At 45.6% G+C, this 14,384-nt stretch overlaps 1 protein-coding gene across 7 annotated transcripts in view; it reads right to left on the bottom strand.

Annotated features, from left to right (window-relative positions):
• Window positions 1–10,641, bottom strand: part of ANAPC1 (anaphase promoting complex subunit 1) — a 34,198-nt gene extending 23,557 nt beyond the window's left edge. For 2 of the 7 annotated variants that reach the window (XR_015708323.1, XR_015708324.1), the window contains exons 1-17: window positions 10,250–10,641; window positions 9,939–10,100; window positions 9,712–9,763; window positions 9,416–9,519; window positions 8,923–9,005; window positions 7,746–7,819; window positions 7,328–7,476; window positions 6,582–6,802; window positions 5,723–5,932; window positions 4,988–5,083; window positions 4,430–4,520; window positions 4,246–4,311; window positions 3,234–3,371; window positions 2,767–2,907; window positions 2,325–2,385; window positions 1,601–1,788; window positions 682–756 (exon numbers count right to left, since the gene is read on the bottom strand). Coding sequence is in view for 5 of the 7 variants with exons in the window: in XM_087775323.1 (XP_087631449.1) it covers window positions 682–756; window positions 1,601–1,788; window positions 2,325–2,385; window positions 2,767–2,907; window positions 3,234–3,371; window positions 4,246–4,311; window positions 4,430–4,520; window positions 4,988–5,083; window positions 5,723–5,932; window positions 6,582–6,802; window positions 7,328–7,476; window positions 7,746–7,819; window positions 8,923–9,005; window positions 9,416–9,519; window positions 9,712–9,763; window positions 9,939–10,100; window positions 10,250–10,462 (2,124 nt within the window). In the remaining 2 variants the exon portion in view is untranslated. The remainder of the gene's footprint in view (window positions 1–681; window positions 757–1,600; window positions 1,789–2,324; window positions 2,386–2,766; window positions 2,908–3,233; window positions 3,372–4,245; window positions 4,312–4,429; window positions 4,521–4,987; window positions 5,084–5,722; window positions 5,933–6,581; window positions 6,803–7,327; window positions 7,477–7,745; window positions 7,820–8,922; window positions 9,006–9,415; window positions 9,520–9,711; window positions 9,764–9,938; window positions 10,101–10,249) is intronic. The other 5 variants (XM_087775323.1, XM_087775326.1, XM_087775325.1 and 2 more) reach the window with 4 other exon arrangements.
• Window positions 10,642–14,384: the final 3,743 nt, after the last annotated feature.

The raw sequence follows: 14,384 nt of genomic DNA, 5'->3' as shown, positions 1-14,384 counted from the left end.
AGTGCTCCCAGCCTTCTTTGTACCTCCCCTGGCACAGCACATGAGGCGTTAGATCCTGACCGTTGCTCCTTGCAGACTGCAGTCCATAACCCCACGGGCTCACTGAGCTGTCAACCCATGAAAAGCTAAACAGCACGACTGGACCACCACGGCTTGTAAGCCTCTTCTGATGGGATGATAGTAAGCCTCATCCACTCTACTGTTCAACCATGTGAAAACTTCCTATTCCTGTCCAGGCAAAACCCAGTGAATCGATCTTAAACACCTCACTAAAGTTGGTGAAAATCAGCACATTCAGTGAGGTATACAATTTGATGATCCTAACTTGCTAAAGGGGCTGAGTAGCCATGGGAGTGAAACAACTTTATTTTAAACAGGATGAAAGATCTAGGAAAGATTTGACTTTGTCAGAAGACTGTCTGGGATTGCTTTCTGATCCATATTAAATTCATTCCTGAGTCCAACCTACTTCTCTGGATGCGAGAACCCTGACAAGCAAGGTCACATGATGTAGACACTGCACAGGGCAAAATAACTTTTCTTCCCCCAAAGGCTTGTAATCTCAGATGAAATGTACTACTCAAGAGGGCGTTTCCTCTGGTTTGCCTTTAAAAAAACTACAAAAAAAAAACCCAATCAACCCCCCAGGGCTCTTATTTATAAAAGAAAACCATTTCTTACTTCGTCTGACCCTGTTTCTGATGGTCTAGCCTTCTTTGGAGCAATAACTGGCGAAAGTGATCCTTCAAAGTCAAGCTGCAAGAAATAAAAAGATCAGAAGTAGCTCAGCATTGAAACTCCCAAGGCTGCATAAGTGAATCACCAATCATCACATCTGAATTCAAACCAAGCATTACATGACATCGCTTTAGGTACTTCGATACTTTGCTTTCATATAAAACATTTACTGCAATTAGATTATTCTATACACAGCCAGTTATTCTAGCATACCGTGCATGATTTCACAGTTTGACTGCCTAACATCTGGTGTTTACTAGGACAGAGGAAATACTGTGGATGAGCTAATACTAGTAACGTAGATATACTGTAATTGCTTTCATTTCTGTTTTACCCATATCCTTGCTGGGTTTGTTGGTTTTTTTTTTCCTGCAAGTACTGCAAATGTACTTGCCAGCAGGAAACCTACTTACAGAAAAGTCCAAATACATTCAGTAAAATAGTTGGAAAAAATAGAATTTTAAACGTTGTAATTCAAAAACTACACAGAAGATTCTCTTCAGGAAACAGGAATCTGAGTTGTAATCTGCATTTCAAGTGAAAACAGGCTTAATGTGGATTAGGCGAATCAAATCCTTAATGCATCAGTGTTAGTCATGAAATGGAGTAAAATCTTCATAATCTATTTTTATTTGACCAAGACAGTTAGCGGTAAGTACCTTCTAAATATATTTCATGATAAACACAGACTAATGCATACACCTGAAATTTAAAAATATAAAATTGACTTGATGGCATCTTGTGATTTAAGACAAGATACAATCTATTTCCAACTTCAGTGTCTCTCTAACCATTTTAAACCTTAAAGAGTTATCGGTAGCGTTAATGTAAGCTAGGAAAACAAACATATGAGATTGCTTACATTACGTGTCCAGGACAGTCTCTCTGTGTTGTAACCCATCATATTCATGAGACATGTTACAAATAAATTCCATTCTGAGTGATAGCTTGGTCCTCCTGGAGCATTATAAGCATTGTACCACTTGACAAGCATCTGTACCGCTATCTCCTTGGGCAGGATAGCTTTGACGCCTTGCAGACATCTTTTCACTGTTGGAAAAGAAGAAAAAAAAAAATTGGTGTGTTTTCCAGCTTACCTCCTGGTACTTCTTCCAAATCAGTGCTATAAGTCTCTGCAGTTCTTGGACCTCCTTTTAACTCTCTGGCAACTCTTTCGATAAAAGCCACACCACACAACCTCCAACAGCTGTTCCTTTAGCTCAGGTTAAGCACAGCCCCTTTAATTCACCACACAAAGGGGGGAAAAAAAAAAAAGCTCCTTTTTGCTCATTACTGAAACCAGCTTGTGTCTGAACTGGCATCTCAGCCCTTCCGCAAGCGAGAACATACACAGCAGCAGAGAGCAAAGCAACCTAAAGAACAAAGGAAGTTTTAAGAGTGTAGTGGGTGAAGCACTAAAAGCAACAGAGCACACCTAAACAAATGGTAGCAGCTCTAGAAGGTAGGTTAATAGAGCTTGGAATACATGGTACTGAATCATTACAGTCTAAGCTACACAAACTACTAAAAAAATGAACCCTCAAAAATCACAGGACATATTTCATGTGATGGATTCTGAATCATACCTAGTTCCGAAGTGGCAATTTCGGGAATTGTAATCCGAACCATTGTATTATTGCTGAGTTCCTGATAAAGTGAAAAAGGTAGGAGTCAAATTACGAAATGCACGAAGTAAAGCCAGGGTCCTTTTCTATCAACTCAGAACTCGTTCAAGTATTAAGCATATTCCTAATTCCCAGCTATTTGCTACACTAAAGATCTGCAATCTCAGATGCTAGCTCCATGAAACACTTGAAATAGATCTTGAGCTGAATCACTTGAGGGAATCAATTAAATTCTGTGACTTGCAGAGTATTCCACAGAGAGAAAAACGTGGAGCCACCAATGCAGGTGTGATATTTTGCTGCTGACCAGGAGCTGCTAGCAATGTCTCGCTATGCAGTAGAAGTAAACTTGATCCTCGCTTTGCTAACAAAGCGTTGACTCAAATTACAGGATAATACCTACTAAAGTTACTCTGTTGTGGACAGGATCTCTCAGAGCATGAATGAACGTCCCAAGCTGCTGAAAAGTACAGTCTTCAACGTAAGTTGAGTCATGAAGTTTGGAAGAATCCCTTAGCTCTGGAACTGGTGACAAAAGCACGCCCTGAAAAGTGGTAAAAATAATTAAAGTTTTTGAAATAAAAGGATGTGAGCAAATGTCAGCTAAAATTGCCATTCTTAACGGACTAGTAAGTATTTTGAGAACAACTATCAATACCTTTCCAATCTCTGCCTCAGACTTTTACAGAAATCATAAATAAATAGGGCAGTATTAAATAGATCTTATTTAAACACTGTTTATTCAGGGGCTTTACAGAAGAAAAATAAGAGGTTTAGCTCCAAAAAGATACCTTTAAAGTTAAAGTTAGCCAATTATTTGAAGCTGTTACAACTAAACCCTTTCCAAGGCAGGACTGCCTTTCTTCTTACCTCTTCCAGGGGCCCCAGATGCTTATTCAAAGGCTTGGATGGAGTGCTGACACTATCCAAGGGAGTGCTCGGCCGAGGCATTTGGTTGGACATTGTCAGGGATGGAGCAGGCAGCCCGGGAATAAAGACCTTCCCCACCTTTTTGTGAACAACATATAGGAAAACAAATAGTTGGTTTTCACGCCTGTGCTTCCACGAGCTTGCTTACATACACAGACATTATCAGATTTGAAAATCTTAAAGGAAAAGTTTTAAGAAAAGTGGGTAGTACTTAAACTAAAGTCTCTGAAGAGATTGAAGATTACTTCACGTAATTACTTTCTTCGGATGATGACACACTGAAAAAACTACCATATACGGTCAGCATTGTACATTATTGCTACAGGTCTACTCCCACTAAAAGTTCTAGCAGGGCTTCACTAAGAAAGCTCTACATTCAGAAAGTGTACTTTTTTATACACATACATATATGTATATATATACACACACAAACATGCATACACACACGCACATACAAATTGCAGTGTGCAAGATTTCTGTATACACAGAGAACACAGTGCATCTGTGTAGTCTAAGAAAAAGCTTTATTTCAGATGAATCACGTCCATCCTAATAACAGCCCTTTGTAAAGCAAAATAATGACATCTAAAACTATCTGGCATACAGAGAAGTTCGGAAGTTTTTTGCTCAGGAACAATTCTTAGTTTCCATATTCTTGAAGCGCTCTTTCTTTGAAAGCATTTTATTACTTTAGTATTTTACCAGCACTGAAAATAAGCTCAGGAGATTATTTAATCACAAGGTGCCACTGATTCTTCAGAACTACCTTTCCAGCACTGCACATAAACTACACTTGGTACATGAGCACAGCCTCCTTGCCAAGCAGGCAGCAGTCTACGGTAACTTAAAAAGATACCTCGTAAGGTACGATGCACCCAGGATCCCTCTGTACAGCCCAGTTTGTAATCAAAGATTCCAACATTTATTTGGGGATAGAAAAACTGTTACTCACCCGAACCACTCCAGAATAAAGCACTAGATTTCCACTGCCTTCCAGAACCAGCAGCGTATCAATGCCCTGTAAGAATCAAGCAGAATATTCAGCTTCTTGTATTTAAGTAAAGAGACAACAGCTGGAGAACAAAAGTGACAAAGCAGGATAGTCCACAATTAAACTTGGATACAGAGGTACGGACCTGCACTGGAGCTGCATCCTTCGCTTGAATATTGGTAACAGAACCAAAGATCAGCTGCGACTTATCGTTGCTCTCTTGAAATTTTACACACCTAGAGATTTGAGAAAACAACAGGAAACATAAAAGGACTGTCCTATCTGTTGTTACAGAAAGAAGATAGAAATTAAAACCGTGTTGCATGGTGCAATTAGTTTTATTGTGGTATACCTGGCTGCTTCCTCCTTCCTTTGCTTGTTTTGCCCTGCTATTCAACTTGTTTTTACTCTACTAGTCTAACGAAAACCCCCAACGTACCTCTAAAGGGCAAAGATAAGGATAAATAAGAATACCATTCAAATTACAGTGAAGGTTCTCTCACAACTTCAGTTTTATCTAAATAGCCCAAATCATCTATGCCACCACAGTCAGAAATATGTCATACGAGAGCCAGTGACGTATCACGTGCTGTCCTAGCAGGTTCCACTAGCTGGAGGAATAAGGATGTTAGAACCCATATCTAGCTGGTAATTTCTAGAGTGCTCCTCTTTGTTCACCTGTCCCCAAGACAGGGATGCTCACCGCAGCTGGAGCTGGGATTCCACTAAAAAGCACAGGAACTTCTGCCCACAAAGGTCAGTGGTAATGAACACTTTTGATGCTTGGGAATTCTTCTCTCTGTAAAAGAGACGCAATGATCAGCACACTGTTTGGTCTACTATAAAAATTTTAGCGAAGGAAAACACAGTGTCCACAAGCTGTAGGGTCACACTGGACTTCAATGAGCAGCGCCTCAAGTTGCCAGAATGCACCAGTCTCTGTTTCAGTCATTACTCTTGAAACTGATTTTCTAGCACTCCAATCTTCACATTGCCCATTTTTTGGCATGTGGAGCACACGCTATTTGGCTTTGTTCTCCTGTTCAATCCTAGGTTTTATGCTGTGTTTTGCCCCTTTTGATGGTAACGTAGAAAGAGATACTCCCCCCCAGATGATCAAAAAACCCTCCAAAGCAGTGACCAGGTTAGAACCTACTTGGCTTTAGAGATCTCATTAAACTGCTCCCCAGCTCAGAGGGCTATAGATAACACAGCAGGTAAAACTGTTCCAAGTGCCCAATTCCCTCTTCAAGAGCGCTGCACGCTCAGTGAGCATCATTTCTCAAAAAAAAAAAAAATTAGGAAGTGCAGGTCCACACGCCTATTCTAAGGCAGTGCCGTTTGCAGAAAGCACACACTAAAATAACCCGTTCTTTTACTTTATTTCCCCCCACAATGGAAATCCAGAACTTGTCACATCCCAACACAAGCACCTAACCTCATGTTCGTGACTGTTTCTGTCCACAGATGATCTATACACAGCTCAGGAACAATTGGCTCTGTTTCTGGTATAAGGAAGGAATCACTGGAAGTGCTGTTTGGAGAATGGGTAATACTGTGCCTCTTCGGTGACTGAGCGTTACTGGAAAAGTTGAACCTCTGCACTCCTGAGAAAGAATGCACTCCCAGGGCAGGGGAATGAGAGCGGCTGCAAGCAAAGACAAAAGACACAACTGAAAAGTGGATTTACAAAGTCAGGTACAGAATCCTTGTTAAGCCAGGGACCTCATACACTGGTACAGACTTTAAAAAACAACACACAACCAAAACCACCCTGAACCAGTAGCTAATTCAGTATTAGCTTCCTTTAGCAAGACACCCTAGTGCAGGAAAACATTTCTCTAATCTCCAATCATCTCTGTCAGAACCCAACAGAAGAGATTTCAAAACTAAGAAAAGCACCATTTTAAGTTGCATGGTCCATTCCATCAAAAACCTCTCCCAACCTGTTCCCTCTAAACACGGCTTTCTTTAGAAAAGCTAACTGAAAGCACTCCTGGGACTCAAGAGGCCTGCAGACAGCCCGACTCCACTACAGACTGGCTGTATGAGGACAGAACAGCCTCGTTGGCTCCTGCACACGAATTACCCTCTTGTGCTACAGGGATAACAGCACACCAAGTGTCACGAGGGCATTTCAAGAGGCTTTCAGATGCCGCGACAGAGGAGGCACCTTCACCTCAGATGGACAGACTTGTAACAGTACAGAAAGACAGACAGCAATTCCAGATGTGCATCCTGTTCCATACCTCGTATTCTTTGGTATCATCTGTCCATGCATCACACTCAGCACCCACCTTAAAGCAGCCATGTTGGAGATAGATGGTGAGCGGGACTGCATGCTGGGCGACGACACCGATCTGCTCTGGCTGTGGATCGACGAGTAGTTCTGGAAAGGGGAGCCCACCGGAGAGTCGCCTTTTGAGAAGCTTCTGAGATGAGCAGTCAAAGAGCTGCTAGTGGCCATGTGCTGGGGTGTGCCCATCTGCTCCGAGAACTTCAGCACTGTGTTCTGCTCCTGGCAGAGAAAGCAGAGCTGTCTATGCACAAAGAGCACACGGGCAATAACAGCCAGGAAGACGCTCAAATAGCTTGTTTCATCAGTTAGGTGTTAAAAATTTACACCTAGCCAGGTGCTCAGGCTAAGAAGTTATTCCTACCAACCATGCTCTCTCACTCCCCGTCACAGAAACTACTCCTATGGCTTTCAGGGCGCTAAGTTGTTTGTCACTTTTCTTACAGAACACAACAGTTTAAGCAAGTCAAAGCCTTCTAGTACAATGCAAGGAATATCAGGATAAGCACAGCATACTTTGTGACCGTCACCATCATGTGATCTCCCTGACTGTGGTACAGGCAAATACATGAAAGAAACTATTAAAAAAAACAACAAAAAACCCAAAACACACCAAACAACATCTTACTCTCTTATAAAGAAAATAAATCACAAATACCAGGCATTTCTAACACACACAGCCATAAGGGCATGTAAACACACACAAAAATTTTTGATAACGATACTTAGTCAACAATGAATTTGTACCTCTGGCTTCACTCTCCGAAGAGCCCAAACAGTATGTAAACTCTGCACGGTATCATAGGTCATCACAATGGAAGGTTCGGCATTGAGAAACACGATCCTCAAGGTGTAGTCAGCAACGTACTGCACTCTAGTAGAGCCAAACACGCCTGCTAAAGAAGCGGTTAATTTCAGTTAAGGCAAACTGATCAGCAGTGTTATCAGCTACAGGGTCAGCATTTTTCATGCCCTCTTCCTTCCACAATCTGGGTCTCTTTCCTGAACAGTTTCCCTGTTCATAAAGCAGCTAAAACACCCTATTTCTGAATTCTTGAGTGATTATTTGCAAACTTTGTAATACAGAAAACAATCAAGTGGCACATTAAGCATTTGATACCATACTGATGGACTCCAAATGATACATCTAAAGATGCAAACTTACTTCCAGACTTACAGACAAGAGGTGTTATCTCATCTAATGGGTGCAGCATGCTGAACATAGTAGGCAAAGGTTCTCTAGAAAGAAATGAAACAAAGCATGTTCAGAAACCAAATGCTAAGAAGCATAATTATTCTCTCTTGTAGCTGGTACATGTGCTGCGATCCCAAAAAAGCTCCTCAGAACTTAACAAATCAGAGCCTGAAATCTAACAGTAGAGACATATATTCCGTTCACAGAAGCTTGTTGGATTAATTGAGCAGAGCCAGCCAAAGGCTCACGTATCAAACGGGATGATCAGGTCTTGCTTTGCATCTCAGAGCACTTGAGAATGACCCCACCTGGTGGCCACACGACAGACTTTGGCTGGCCCGAGGAGGAGTAGGAAGAGGAGAAAGCCCTTAACGCGGACTCAGCGTAAGAGCTTAGGTTCCACAGCTCCCAGGTCCCAGACAAGCAGACAGCCATCAGGTCATTTGTATCCATCACAGAGCAGCAGTCAAGCCACCCATCTGTGGTGGCAGTAGCAAAAGGCAGAGCTTTCACAGAAGGCCAGCTTGAGTAAAGTCAATTACAATTTTTGCAATGTACACGCTTGAACATTTTCAGGACCTCTATTTCTAATCCCAACTCTTCTGAGGACCAGAGAATCACAAGTGCCTGGAATGGACACATAAAGCCCAAGAGAGAGCAAGTGGCTGTATTAAAGCTGCTCATCAGCACACCATCCGACTCCTTACGCTGCTTCTCCGCTGTATACCCAGCCACGGAGCACGGGGTCTGCGATGCTCACCAAACAGGTAACAGGATGCTCCACGCATTTAAAGCATCCTGCAGCTGAGAGGAAATGTCTCAATGACAATCCCTCAATGAATCTCCCGGTTGTCCGTCACAGCCTGGAACCAATTCCCAGGACAAGCCCTAATGAAATCAGGCCAGTAACGCCCATATTGTGCCTCCCATATCCTATTCCCAGGATCACCACTCCCAACTAGTTCTTAACACAATACCAGAGGAATATCATGGATTGTCAGTATTCAGCCCTTTCCTGCTATTTCCTGATGTTTCACCTGTCCCCATCACGAACACCAGGATCCTTTCATCACTGCTCTTCAACTCTTGCACTCCTGTATTAGATTAGCAAACAGTCTCTAATGGAACAAAGCCACTCATTACGTACCTGGGTGGACTTGGAGGTACTTCATGTGAAGAACTGCTGCGCTCAAATAACAAACCATATTTTGTTGGCCAGACATTTGCAACCTATAGAAAATTACAAACAGATTTATGACAAAAATAAAAATCAAGTACTTACTATATTGATTATGTTTCATGTTTGAGTACCTCGTTATAGCAAAATAAGATGCTTAGGCCTTTTCTTGAGAGAAGGGTAATGTAAATCGGAGCAGGTTCTCAGACTACGAAGTGGTCATACTCATACTTTCCCACATCATACAACCAGCTGCCACTACTTCAGAAGTACTCAGTGCCCTAACCACACAGCTGCACTTTCATCAGCTTTGTTGCCTTTCATCAGCTTTGTTGCTTTCACCCATGGAGTGAAGAACTCAAGCAGCCACCACCAGCAGCGTTTTACACACACCTCCCCACCCCAACATAGCATGCAACCAGATAACAGGCCCATTTCTGGACAAAAGAAGTACAGCACTTACCTGAAAAGGTAAAGCAGCAATGTAATCCTTTCCCTCTATGCTATGCACATTTATACAGGAATTCTGCAATATGCAGATACATTTCTCTACTATTTCATCACTGCCTGAAACAGGGGAAAAAAAGAAAAAAATACACAGTGAAGTTTCTCTTTTCTTAGACATCATCTATAGACAAAATGTAAATTTGAGGGGGGGGTCACTGTCTTAACTTAGCAAGCCTTGATGACTAAACTTCTCATGCCAAGAGAGCTGAACTCAAAAGATTTGTTTGGCATTACAGCAAGCAGGAAACCTACCATCAGCTTTTTCAGATTTTTCCTGGGGTATAGTGAAGTCGCACCATAAGGCCTAAAACCAAACACAGTATAATTATTTCCGAAGAACGAACTGATGCAACTACACGATCTCATCTTTCCCTATTTCCCAAAACAACCCCACCTCAGAACACTGTTTGAAACCAGTCAGCGAGTATTTTTTAGCTAACGTGCATTCATTCCGTCACCACCTTTCCACATTTTCATACCTGCAGAACAGGGCTGTCGACAGTGAAAGCCTTGTAAACGGTAGACGCTTGGTTTTTACTGCCTTTGCTCCAGATGACCATATTGCTGGCCACATACAGCTCCTCGTCGTAGTCCACTTCTTCCCCGACATCGCTGACGCCTTTCCTCAACTGCCAACTTTCCTGAAAAGCAAGGTTTTTTTAAGAAAGGGTTACAAGGCCTGCCGGTGAGGTCCCAACAGCCGGTCATGGCTGGGCAGTCGCGGTTTGGCCGATTTATTTCGGGAGGCAGAAAGCCCGGGCAAGGCCCCCGCGCCCTCGCCGCCTCCTACCCGCTGCCGCTCGTGGATCGTCACCTCTCGGAGGGACCCCACCAGGCCGGCCGCCCCGTCGGAGGAGCAGAGCTCGGAGGCGGGCTGCAGCCGCCGCAGCTGGAGGGTGAGGGCGCTGGGGTGGCGCCGGCAGTGTTCGCGGCCGCGGGGGGCGAACTCCTGCAGGTCGCCGGCCGCAATCATCGTCGCCCTCTCGTCAGAGTGGTCCGACATGGGGGCCCGATATCCTCATTATTTCTGGGACGGACGCACACCCGCCGCCGACCACCGGGCTCCGGCTCCGGGACCGCCCGGGAAGCGGCAGCGCGGCTGAGGCGAGCGCGGAGGCCGGCGGCTTTTCACACGGGCGCGGCCATCTTGTCGCTCCCGCCCTGCCCCGCGGCGCCGCGCGGGGGACGCCGGGAGGGAAATGGCGGCTGGCGGTGTGTCCTGAGGGGAATCCTGCTCAAAATGCCGCTTTGGCGTCACGCTGAGCTTTAACACAGAATCGCTGGTGTGGGGGTGCGGTCCGGGCCCTCGGCAGCCCGCTGTGTGTGTGTGTTTGTGTGTGCGTGTCCCCGGCAGCAGTTTGCGTACCGCTGCTGCCTCAGCCCCCTGCGCGGCCGTCCCTTTCCCACCTCCCTAGGCAACTTCCCTCATAAATTTGCACCTTTCTCACCCCTGTCGAACCGAATTGTCACTCTGCGCCCTCTCTTCTGACTGTAGCCAGCAGACAGCCAAAGGACTGTCCTGTAAATCTCCGAGGCCTGTGTTACCTCCCCCTCCTTACGCCCAGGCCTGTATTTCTGCACTTAAATATTTTAACAGCTTCTACACTGGTGCTTCAATGTCTTCTTGCTTTAAGGCATAAAAGTTTACGCAGCGTGGAATTCATTTACGTGTATGGTTTGTGCAGCATGTATGAGCAGTTACTTTCCAAAGGTAGGCACGGCGCTTAGGAAACAGAAAACACAATATATGTTAGACTGTTCCATAGGACGGGCAGTGCCTCCCACACCCCTGTTAGTCCACAGTCGTCAACAGGCAAGTTGTACAACCCTCTCCACAAAGTTTCAGATGCTGGGGTGATACGGATTAGCATAACTCACGGGAAGCCTGGGCTCCACTGCTCACGCCAGAGCCAAACCCAGCTCCTGATGTGCCGGTGGTCAGTGCCCGCAGCAGCTCTTCTCCTCTCTGGAGTGCAGAGAGGTTGTATCATCCACCGTCCCTCCCGAAAGCCTGCCACGCTTGTACAGGCTGAGGCTGAGGGTGCTGAAACCTTCACAGCTGCATCTCTGACTACCAGCACTAGGTGTCAGGCAGTTAGCCTGGCTTTTAGGATGAGAACCACCAGCTTTTGCCAAAGGAATGATGCCTTGACATGCATTTCTGTATAATCAAATGTCACCCGTGTGTAATCGGGCCATTTGGGTTCCAGCATCTGCTGTTCTGCCTTGGTTTTGGTGTCACAGCAAAGCGTGCAGAATTAGTGCGCTGGGGGGTACTCAGCTGCCAAAATCTGGCAGGACAATCAGGTTATTTTTATTCTTTTAAGAACAAGTTTCACGGATGAGATCAGCGCCGTGCTGTTAATCTGCCCATCTCGCGGGTGCTGTAGCGCACACAGGCATCTGTACCACACGGAGGTGGTGGTGGTAAGCAAGCTCATCCTGCGGTCTTTTCAACCATCCCATCCTGCGGTCTTTTCAACCATCCGCACATTGCAAAACGAGCTCTTTCCTTTACCTCTCACCTTTATAACTGCTCACCTAAACAAGAGGGTGTTGCCGGCTACAGGTCACAGCCAGTTACCAGCTTTCAGCGTAGCGCCGTTCCTGCAATGGCGTACTTTCCACATTTGTGTCCAAGTAGCATACCAGAAAATGCCTTTTTTTTTTTCTTTTAATTAGCACCTGCGGTGTGAAGCACAAAAGGAGCCCGTGTTTGTCTGACAGGCAGTAATAACTACCAAATCCGTAGGAAGTACCCTGATGGGAACTGGAAGGGTAGGGCATTCTGACGAGGATGATTTGTTTTCAAAATGTTAGTTTCACATGAGAAATCAAAGGAGGAGGGAGAAGCCGGTGAAGAATTGAAAACATACTTGAAACTGTGGTTCCAGCATGAGGTTTGGGGAATCCTTGGTTTAAGTCATGACAATAAGCGCTATCGTTTTCTCAGAAATGAGAAGAAGCCTGCTGGGGAAAACCAGGTTTAGGAGAAGCAAAAATGCATCGAGCTGCAGAGCGCTTTGAAATCATACCGCAGCTTCTGGCAGGAAGACAGCTGGCAGAAATGGTAGCCTGGATCTACAGATCCAGCCAGGGACCAAATTTCCACACGGAGACAAATGGGGGTATTTACACAAATAAGACTGTGAAATGCAAACAGCAATTTTGTGGGCAAATAAGAATGCCTGGGGCTCAAAACGAGGACGGTTCAAGCCCGCGGCCAACCTTTGGAGATGGCTTTCCGCTTTTGCAAAATAGTTTGCAGACCAGGAGAAATTGTCCTAGGAAGAAACAGCTGAGCCGAGGGACAGAATGTGCCTGGTAAGAGACGTAGCATGTACCATGTGCCCAAAGAGAGCAGCACAAGAAAAAAAGGCATTTTAGTAGCACCGCAAAATGTTCGTTTCTCTCTGCAAATTGTTTGCGAGCTGCATCCTGTGACCGGGGTACAACGTTTGACACAAACGGGCCATCTGCCTTGAGCTAAAAACATGTTGCCAAAAGAGTTTGGTATTGAAAAGGAGCCCCTGCCAATAGAAAGAAAAATAAACACAAAGGGGAAGCAGAAATAAAAGAAAGAAAAGGTTTGGCAAAATGAAAATAAAAATACAGAAATAGCAAAGGGGAAAAAAAAATCTCTGCAGACAACAGCCCAAAGCCCAGTTGCTGAGTGCCGTTTCTGCTAAATGGTCGATTTCACAAATATTACGTCGCCTGCAAAGTCTCCGAGTAGTCTTGTGAAGAAATGGCGCGGATGCTCTGAAGTGAAACTGCAAAAAACCCAAAGGGCCAAGTTCAGACACTAGCCTGGCGCCGTGACGCTCCGGGGTGCCTCTGGGAGCCCCTACAGGACTCGCTGGGATCCTGCTATGAGAAAGCTGAGAATACCGCAGCGCCCGGAGAGCTGCGAGCACGGCTGCCGTGGCTGGTTCAGGGTCGGATCCTGGCGCTCAGACAGAGGAGACAGGCAGCCGTTGTTTCCAACTGAAGGTTCTCCCTTTGTTTCGGTCCGCCTTCCTTTGACATCAGTTGGGTTTTTTTCCTCTCCCGCTGCCCTGTGAGGGCTGCGAGGCATTTCTAGGGCCGAACGCCGGCAGCGAGAGCAGGGGATGCTGTTTGGGGAGAGTCCGGCCGCGCGTGTACTCTGGGACCAAAAAACACAAGCCGCTTGCGTGCAGACCCCAGCAACTGTTGAGTTTGGGCTCAGAGGGATGGACACACGTAACCTGCTCAGAGGAAGGCCGTCGGGGCTGCTCCCGAGCCTGTATTCCGTGCGCCGCTGGAAGCAGACCGAAGATGGCAGCACGCCGGGCAAGGTGGGAGCTGCACGTCACCAACGCAAGAGCGGCCGCCGCGGTCAGACCCTCTCCTGCCGGCTGCTTCCAGACCTTTCCTATCACAAACCTGGCCTGAGAGTTTCTTCTCTGGTTTCTTCTCTCCCTGTTTCTTCCTCCCCCTCCACACGCCAGCCTCTTCCTCACATCCAGCTGCGCTCAAATGAACTGCAACAAACCCTGTCGAGCTGGAGACCAGTTTACACCAGCACTGAGCAGAAACCAACCTACTGTAAAGAAATGACCCAAATTAGGGGGGTTTAGAGAGCTGCTTAAATCCTATTTATGTGCCCATGTGTTCTCATTGTTTATTTTTTTCCTTCTCTTTCGTAGAAATTGCTCCTGCTTCCTCGCCCTGTGCTAGTGCGGCAATTATAGGACATTATCCCGATGCGAGGGGCTGTTTCCACTCTGCAGCCCACAAAGTCCAGATGCCTTTCCACTGCTTTGTTCCCAAAAATCGCAAAGCCAGCAGCAACGGGGAACGTGGCCAGATGAAAGTGCACCCGTGCGGCAAAGGCTGACCGCAAATGACGGCCTCGTATCAAGAGCCAGCCTGGAAAGACAGAGGGACAAATGCCTGTCCCC

This window comes from Nipponia nippon, unplaced genomic scaffold (genome assembly GCF_047370975.1).
Source record: "Nipponia nippon isolate SJK-2023a ecotype South Korea unplaced genomic scaffold, ASM4737097v1 scaffold_4, whole genome shotgun sequence".
NCBI classification, from domain to species: domain Eukaryota; kingdom Metazoa; phylum Chordata; class Aves; order Pelecaniformes; family Threskiornithidae; genus Nipponia; species Nipponia nippon.
This window is presented reverse-complemented; position numbering and strand designations above follow the sequence as displayed.